At 47.3% G+C, this 8,737-nt stretch overlaps 1 protein-coding gene across 1 annotated transcript in view; it reads right to left on the bottom strand.

Moving 5' to 3' along the window:
- Positions 1-8,355: 8,355 nt before the first annotated feature.
- The window catches only part of GCM1 (glial cells missing homolog 1 (Drosophila)), a 7,183-nt gene continuing 6,801 nt past the window's right edge, over positions 8,356-8,737 (bottom strand). The window contains exon 6 of the mRNA XM_010081143.1: positions 8,356-8,709. Coding sequence (XP_010079445.1) covers positions 8,356-8,709 — 354 coding nt within the window. The remainder of the gene's footprint in view (positions 8,710-8,737) is intronic.

Genomic DNA, 8,737 nt, shown 5'->3' on the forward strand with positions numbered 1-8,737 from the left:
CACTGCACGAAGGCCATAGACATATTTTTGAGTGGGCTTCTTGTTCAATCATGGTTTTGGAGAATAGTTTCAGGTGGCTGAAGATAAACCTTTCTTCCTTACATTCGTCAGTAGTGCTGTGCGTAAAGGAGTTAACAGTGTATGTGATAATTTAATGAAGTCAGGCAAAGCTCTTCTTCTCTCAAAAGGAGGGGTCCACAAGGCATGGGAAGGAGGCAGGGTTAAGCTGTACACAAGATAGTATCTTTGAAGGAGCATTTATTCATTTTATGAAAGCTTGAGAGAGGAGGCTTGTACATAGCAAGAGTTTTAGCATCATTGCAATGGAGTACTTCATGAGTGCTTTGTCCGAGTGTTAGAGCTTGTCAAGTCACACCAGAGCCTCTTGTTAAATTAGCTGTACAAGTGTTATTAACTAATGAGCTACAAAATGAAAATAAACCCCAAACATACCTCACTTGAACTGAAGGGAAAAACCTCCCTCCGTCCGTTCTTAGTGGTGGGTTGTCCTTTTGCCCCAGAGGAGAGGAGAGCAGGTTACCAGCAGCCCAATAGCCTGCTGGTCTCTCCAGGTGAGTTTTGTATGTTTCATTGCACTGACCTACTGCTCCCTGCAATTTTGGTGGTGGGATGGCAGTCTGTGCAGGTGTTCCTGAGCTCTGCCACGAATCCCCATCAGTAGGGAGCAGCCTTACCCGCTGCACTGACTGATGCTCTCCTCCAGGTCACTGAGCACCCTGCAGCAAAGGGACCCCCCGCCTGCCCCCAGGCTGCATGACTGGGAGAGGGAAAGTGAGAAGCAGCCCCCTGATGCAGACAGCATTCCCCACCCTGGAGAACCCACCTGTTCTGGTTTTCGTTTCTGCAGGGGTGGCTCTTGGCAGGTAGCTGGGGCCTCTGGGAAGGTCAGACCCTCTTGGTGGGGTCATTTAGTGCATCGAAGTGCAGTAAGGTTGGGGCAGGTTTACAGTCTGGCCTGAAGTTTCCTCTAGCACACACAAAGACGAATAAAGATCAATGACTCCAGTGGAGTAAACCAGCAAGACAGCATCAATTTACTTTTAATTTTAACTCACTTTGGCCAGGGTCTCTTTGTTCATCCCCAGAGATCCCCAGGAGCTTGGCCCCACACTTGCTTGATTTTGGGTATTCCCCTCACAATTTGGGAACATCTGCAGTTAAGATTAGGATCTCTTTCAAAGGGAAAGTATATTGTCACTTCATCTAGCAAACAGCTCCTGCTGCTGGAGAGTGATTTTATAAGAGTGAATGGTAATCACTGGAGGGTGAATAAAGTATAAACTGTATTATTTTGCATTAGTAATTGGATGCTTGCTCCTTTCCTGTTCCTCTTATGGTGCCTTTTTGTTGACTTACTGTACATCTACTCCTTCAAAACAACGTTCGGTCTTCCAAGACAGCATCATAGACTCATCATTGTCCACTGCAGGCTGTCATCAACTTTCTGCTTTATCCCAAAACTAGTGGGGCCAGGATTTGGATCTGTCACATCACTCAGTATAATGGAACTGGTGGGAGTACAACACTGTATTTCCGTTCAGAGTATTAGATGTTCTGGTTTGGAGGAGCAGTTAAGGGCAGGATTTGTGATCCCTCTTAGGCCCCTCACCACAAGAAGGACATTGAGGTGCTGAAGCAGGTCCAGAGAAGGACAACGAAGCTGGCGAAGGGTCTGGAGCACAGGTCTGATGAGGAGCGGCTGAGGGAGCTGGGGGTGTTTAGTCTAGAGAAGAGGAGGCTGAGAGGAGACCTTATCACTCTCTACAACTGCCTGAAAGGAGGGTGCAGTGAGATGGGTGCTGGCCTCTTCTCTAAAGTAACAAGTGATGGGACAAGAGGAAATGGCCTCAAGTTGCACCAGGGGAGGTTTAGGCTGGATGTTAGAAAAAATGTCGTCACTGAAAGAATGATCAGGCATTGGAACAGGCTGCCCAGGGAAGTGGTGGAGTCACCATCCCTGGAGGTGTTCGAGAAACGTGTAGATGTGGTGCTTAGGGACATGGTTTAGTGAGTTAGGTGGTGTGGGCTGACAGTTGGACTTGATGATCCTTGAGGTCTTTTCCAACCTTAATGATTCTGTGATTCTATGATTTTACCCACCCCAAGGCTGGTCACTTGTTCTTTCTTCTCCTGCTCTCCCCCTGCCCCAGACTTCCTTCCAAGCGTGGGAGTCAGTGGGTGTCCAGTCACACCATTTACACATGTACCATTCTGTCCTACCATCCCCGGCCTTGGACAGGGAATCCCATTCCTCTCTTCAGGGAGTCGGGGAAGTCTAGAGGCAATGAAGGCAATTCCCCTCTGGAATTTATTGCTGCTTTTGATGTCAGCTTGGAGAGCCCTGCCTCCAGGGACCCTGCTGTGCCCAGGGCCATTGCTAGCTGGGCTGAAGTCCCCCCTGAAATCACGGTTTCTTCCTGTCTTTGCTATGACTCAAGCAGAGGAAATCTGGATGTTTGGCAAACAGCTTTTCACAGCATCCAGTGTTTACACCATCCACAGACATGAGTTTGGTCACAGCTGTTCTTGTAGCAGCAATAACTCATTGCTGCAAGTGTCTGAGCACCATCCAGTATAAGGTTGGGATGTCACCAGCTCATCTTGCCACCCCTGGACCTGCAGGTGCCACGGGAGAGGCTGCAGACATGGGGAGAGCAGCATGTCATTGCCCTTCCACTCCTTACCTGGCATTTGGGGCATGAGAAGGCCCCACCAGCTGGTCCCCGCTGTGGCCTGCTGAGGACACACTGCTGGGGGAAAGAGGTTAGGGACCTGATCCTGCCACAGGCATTTGCTATCTCCTCTAAAAGCAAAAAGAAACTGGATGGCCAGTTGCTGTGCATCTTTGGCCTTTGCTTAACAGTTTCCACCAGGTGCAGAAAACAATGAGTGAAGAAGACACCCTCGTGCTGTGCTATTTATTATTTATGACTGTCTTTAGGAGAGCAAATAGATTTGGCAACCCTTGGTAACAGAAGACTTAGATCACGTCACTGATGATACAATTGCAAAATGATGTGAAGTTTGAATCTTGACATAACTAGTTTTGAGAAATTAAAAACATGCATCTGAGACAAGCCCTCCAAGGCAGTTTTGCTTCCTGTTACTAACCATAAACAGAAGGAATGAGCTCAGAGTGAAAAGCTGGCCAAACACCTTCCTGGCCTGCCCTGTCATCTGAAGAGACTATCTGTGCTTCAGAAACTACTTGCCATCCAGGAGATCATCTCTCGTTGCTCACAGAAATCAGATAATCCAACAGGAGAGCAAAGTATGCTTGTGGCATTCAGATTGCTGATGCTGCTGTCTGCAGGGCCTCAAAGGCCATGTCCTGCTGCCCCAAGGTGTTCCTAGTATGTCAGGCCTTTGGATGCCTTTCCAGATGTGCCACACCATACACAGCTAATTTGAGCAGAAGAATCTGGAGACTGCAACTGTCTGGTATGAGAACAGCTCCAGCTGATCCTAAATGTTCCCAGAATCACAGAATAGCTGAGGTTTCAGTCCACCTCACTGTCTGCTTAGCAAGCCCATGCTTCGTCAGCTTGTCTCTGAGGATGTTATGGAAGAGAGCGCTGAAAGCCTGGCTAAAGTGACGACAAAAAACATCCGCTGCTCTCCCCTCATCTTCCAAGCCACTCATCTCATTGTAGAAGGCTATCAAGTTGGCTAAGCACAATTTCCCCTTCATAAATCTATGCTGACTACTTATTACTTTTCAGTCCTTCATGTGTTTACAAACACTTTCCAGGAGGATTTTCTCCACCACCTTTGCAGGTTTTGAGGTGAGGCTGGCCAGCCTGTAGTTCTCCAGATCTTCCTTCTCGTTCTCCTTGAAGATACGAGTGACATTGCTTTCTTCCAGTCTTCAGGAAACTCTCCCAATCACCAAGACCTTTCAAAGATTACGGAGAGTGGCCTCACAATGACATCTGCCAGTTCTCTCAGCACTCACAGGTGCATCCTGTGAGGGCCCATGGACTTGGTATGTCAGGTTTGTTGAAGTGCTCCCTAACCTGGTCCTCCTGAACTGATGGCAAGCCCTCCTTGCTCCAGGAGGTGAGCAATGTTGGTGAAGTTTACCTTGTGAAAGACAAAAATATCATAGTGCCTGGGGATTGCAGCAGCTCAGGGAGAAAGGGACACTGTATTGAACCAGGGCCAGTCTGTGTAGCTTGCACAAGAGCCAGGTCCAAACTGCTTAGGGTGTTCTGATATGCGACATTAGTATCCTGCTCATGCTCTGCTATGATTACTGATTGCACCTATTTTTACTCTGACACCAGCAGACTTCATTCATTTTTCCTTCTTAAGAATACTGTGCCACCCTCCCATCCTCCTCTGCCTCACCTGGATCCCTACGCCAGTTGCTACCCTGCCACGTAAAGCACAACCTGGCCATATCCCTGCTGAGATCCACCACAGGGGCCACTTCTACATTTTGCTTGCAATAAAGTAAAACACATTAGATGGTCCCATTCTAACTCCTTAATCACAATTACTTAAAAGGCCCCAAATTACTATATTGAGGGGAAGTGGAGGAAAATTTCCAGGAGTACCAGACACACAGATTAGTAAACTTTCCAAAGACCATGAGGAAAGAAAAGCTTTATACAGTAACTCAAGAGTGTATCCGCTAAAGCATCGTCAGCTGGAGTCCTTCCCACCACCAGCAGTTTGACCCACTTGTTTCGTTTAAAAATATAGACAATGCATTTAGGACCATATTTTAGAAAACAGTCCATACCCTTGCAGTTTATACAAAACAATTTGTAGCCTTAGGCTGGCAAAGGGCAGGGGCTTTGTACAAGGGGCTGAAAATGAAAACATCTGGCTGTGGTCAGTCTGACCTGCAATTCTCGGGGAGAGGAAAGCCAGAAGAAATGGGGGAGGGTATGTGCCCAGGACTGGAGAGGTGTGGGTCATATCCCTGTTCTGCCTTCTCATCTCCCTGTCGGATACAGAATGGGGACATGAGACTGATACAGAAGCATTTTCCTTTCTTACAGTTGTATTCTGAGGATAAATTCACTAAAAAATAGAGGTGTCCAGCTGCTGCTTTTTTTTTATTAAGACATCTCCTTCTGATTGCATGCTGAGATTTCCTCTTCAAATTCTGCACAAGTCAAAAAAAAACCTCATGAAAGCTGTGTTTCTGTAAGATACAGTCTGGCCACATGTGTCATTATAAACAACATTGTTGTGATGTCTCTAATGGCCTCAGAAGGCTCTTATAAAAATCATAGAATCATAGAATGATTTGGGTTGGAAAGGGCGTTAAAGTTCATCAAGTTCCAACCCCCCCTTGATTCACAGCAAGCACATGGATTAATCCCAAAGAATTACCCCTTAAATATTGAAACCAGAGCTTTCAGAGCTAATATATTGGGAAAACAGTGAGTGTAGACTGCATAAGCTTTGACAGTAGTTGTATCCATCTGAAACACCAATAAGCCGGAACGAAACATTTTGCCTGTGTAATCAGCCACATCCTGACCTTGCATCTCTGCAGCCTTCCTAGTATTGTACTGAAAACCATTTTCTGCAGCAGAGAATAAGGTTGCAGAGTTACCTGTGGGGGGATTCTCACATATCAATTGGTGTTTCTTCATGAAGCTACCCTGAACAACCTCAATGTTCAGCATATTTTCTTACAACTGGAGAGGAAAATGCCTCTAGTCCCATCTGTGATTCTTATCACTGCCCAGCTGGGCACAATACCTTAATGCTGGTTAAAAGAGTCTTAAAGAGCAACATATACATGTTTCTTTTTGCATATCCTAAATATGTTGCAAAAAATAATTTTTTGCAAAGGTCAGAGCTGGGATTGGTATCTTCATATTTTGAGCCAAACGAATATAAATTTGGCACTACAGTATATACAAAAGTAGAGGGAGTTGCTGCCAAGACAGAAGTCAGTGCAAGAACATGGAAAGGTCAAACTGACCTTGGCAGCTTGTAAATCTGGAAAGCCTTTCTATGTTTAGCCTTAGAAAAATCATGAAATCTCTGTTTCCTCCTCTTTAAAAAGGAATAACACTTTGTCCCCGACCCTGACATGTCTTCCTCTTAGAAATGTACTGGGTGCAATGAACACTGCATGAACAGGGGCCAGGGTTCCCCCCAAACTGGGAGACAGTCCTGAGGCTTGGGTGCCCAGGATTACAAGCATGGGAGCTGCAAGAAGGCACAGCCCTGCTATGGTACATAGCTGTGCCTGGAGCTGTGCTTGCAGGAATGGGTTTCATTTTTTAAACCTTTTAGTTCAGACTTAAAACAAACGAACAAAAAGCTTCCTGCTTTTCAGGCAAGAAGACAGGTTTGGTAGTAATAGTCTTCTAGGAAGGTTTGATAGTCACAGCCTTTTAGGAAGCCTGTGAAACCCAGTAAGTGGATGCTACCCATCTTCAAAGACTTGAACAAATGGTTGATCCACAGGAAAGAACATAAGACATCAGGAAAAAAGTGCTAACAGTTGGGACTGGGATGGTGAAGCCTTGGAACAGGTTATGGGAGTGGTTATCAAATTCCCTCTGTCAGAAAACATTGGTGGAAGGACTTGGTGGGTGTAAAGGGGACTGACAGTACTTTGGTGCAGGACCAATGTCTGAGGAGCCTCCCAGCCACAAATCTGTATGGTACCATTGCTGAAAGGCAATGCTGGAAGCGGTGCAACTTAAGAGATAAGGAATTGAGAGGAGAGGGGAGATGAGACAGAGCAGGACAGCAGCAGGCAGGGTCTGTGCCCTGCACAGTCCCTCACCGGTGTGGCCGGTTTCGAAGTTGCAGAGGAATCTCAGCTATGGGCACACAGCCCCAGGTGACCTGTCTGACTCTCATCCTGCAGCTCAGCTCCCAAAGAACAAATGTTTACAGGTCCTATTAGTTTCCTTTTTTTTTTTTTTGTCTTAGAGACTGAGGTTGTTACCACTCTTGATCAAAGTTTTCTTCTTTGAGTTACTGATCTGAAGAACCACGCTCGTCAGAGTGGGTCCCTAAATTCAGGTAAGAAAATTAATATTTGGCACCCTACTTTTATAAACAAATGTAGGAAACTTGATATCTTCTGCTGAAATATAGCCTGTGGAAGTGGTCAGAAAAGGGGTTGATCTATAGGAAAGGATACTGAAGGATTCCTTACAGTCTGCAGTGAAAAAGCTAAAAAGCTGCTGGAAAAAGCAGTGAAGCACCTTGAATATATACATGTATGAAACTGGGTTCAGGCCTGTAGAGGAGGACTTGGGGATACTGGTGGATGAAGAATTGGACATGAGCTGGCAATGTGCACTTGCAGCCCAGAAAGCCAGTTGAATCCTGGGCTGCATCAAAAAAAAAGCATGGCCAGCAGGTCGAGGGAGGTGATTCTCCCCCTCTGCTCCGCTCTTGTGAGACCCCACCTGCAGGACTGCATCCAGTTCTGGAGTGCTCAGCACAGGAAAGACCCAGACATGGACCTGTTGGAGCAGGTCCAGAGGAGGGCCACAAAAATTATGAGAAGGCTGGAGCACCTTCCATATGAAGAAAGGCTGAGAGTTAGAGTCATTCAGCCTGAAGAAGAGAAGGCTGTGGGGAGACCTTATTCTGGCCTTTCCATATATAAAGGAGGCTTACAAGAAAGATTTTTACGAGGGCCTGTACTGACAAGAGAAGGGACAATGGTTTTAAACTAAAAGAAGGTAGGTTTAAATTGGACAAATTTTTAATGATGAGGGTGGTGAGGCACTGGAACAGGTTGCCCAGGGAAGCTGTGGATGCCCCATCCCTGGAGGGGTTCAAGGCCAGGCTGGATGAGGCTTTGAGCAACCTGGGCTAGTGGAGGGTGTCCCTGCCCATGGCAGGGGGGTTGGAACTAGGTGATCTTTGAAGGTCCCTTCCAACCCAAACTGTTCTGTGATAATTCTATGCAATACGTTTGCAGGGCTGGTGCAGTGGAGGGACTTGGATCACTGACCAAAGAAGCTGGGAGAGTGCAGAGGGTTGCACATGACAGCTGTGGTCCTTGAGGTCGTCCATCTGCACCTTCCACAGTCCCACAGACTTGAACAAACCGAGTGTCACGGGCGATTGACATGCTACCAAACCACAATAGCAGCGAGGTAGTTTGTAGGAAGAGCTGATACCTTTTATTAAATCAATTAAGTAGTGGGGGAAAATATAGCAGTTAAGAAAAAAAAGAACAAAGACAAGTCTTCAGGTATGAAAGCCCCTCCTGAGGCCTGCAAGAGGAGCTGAAGAGGGAATTGGCATCGTAGTGCTTTCACATCCACGTCGCAACAAGGACAGAAAATTAGGCCTGGTGCCAGAGGAGGGGGGAGAGAAGACATTTAAACCTGGTCACCGTAACGGGTACAGGTTAAAAAATGCGTTGTCATTGCAGTAGCTGAGACCCGTACAGCATCTTCCCTGGCCCCGGTCTCCTTCGCTTCCCCTCAGAGGTGCTGAGAGGTGGTGGTGGTGTTTTGCCCCACTCGCCATGGTGCGGGGGCCTCCCTGAGGCACGGGGTAGGGCGGTGGAGGGAGGCAGCTGCTGCTGTAGGCCAGCAGGGATTTCTCCTCAGAGGGTTCATCCCCCAAAGGGCCAGCATTAGGCCTGAAGGGGTCATGGCCACCCTCTGCCATGGGCAGGACGTGCTGGGTGCTGGGGTGGGTGCAGTGCCGGGGGGAAGGGGCTGTGCAGGGCAGGTCGGCCTCGGGAACGGCAGGGGGGGTGCAAGGG

This window comes from Pterocles gutturalis, unplaced genomic scaffold, assembly GCF_000699245.1.
Source record: "Pterocles gutturalis isolate BGI_N339 unplaced genomic scaffold, ASM69924v1 scaffold7949, whole genome shotgun sequence".
NCBI classification, from domain to species: Eukaryota; Metazoa; Chordata; class Aves; order Pterocliformes; family Pteroclidae; genus Pterocles; species Pterocles gutturalis.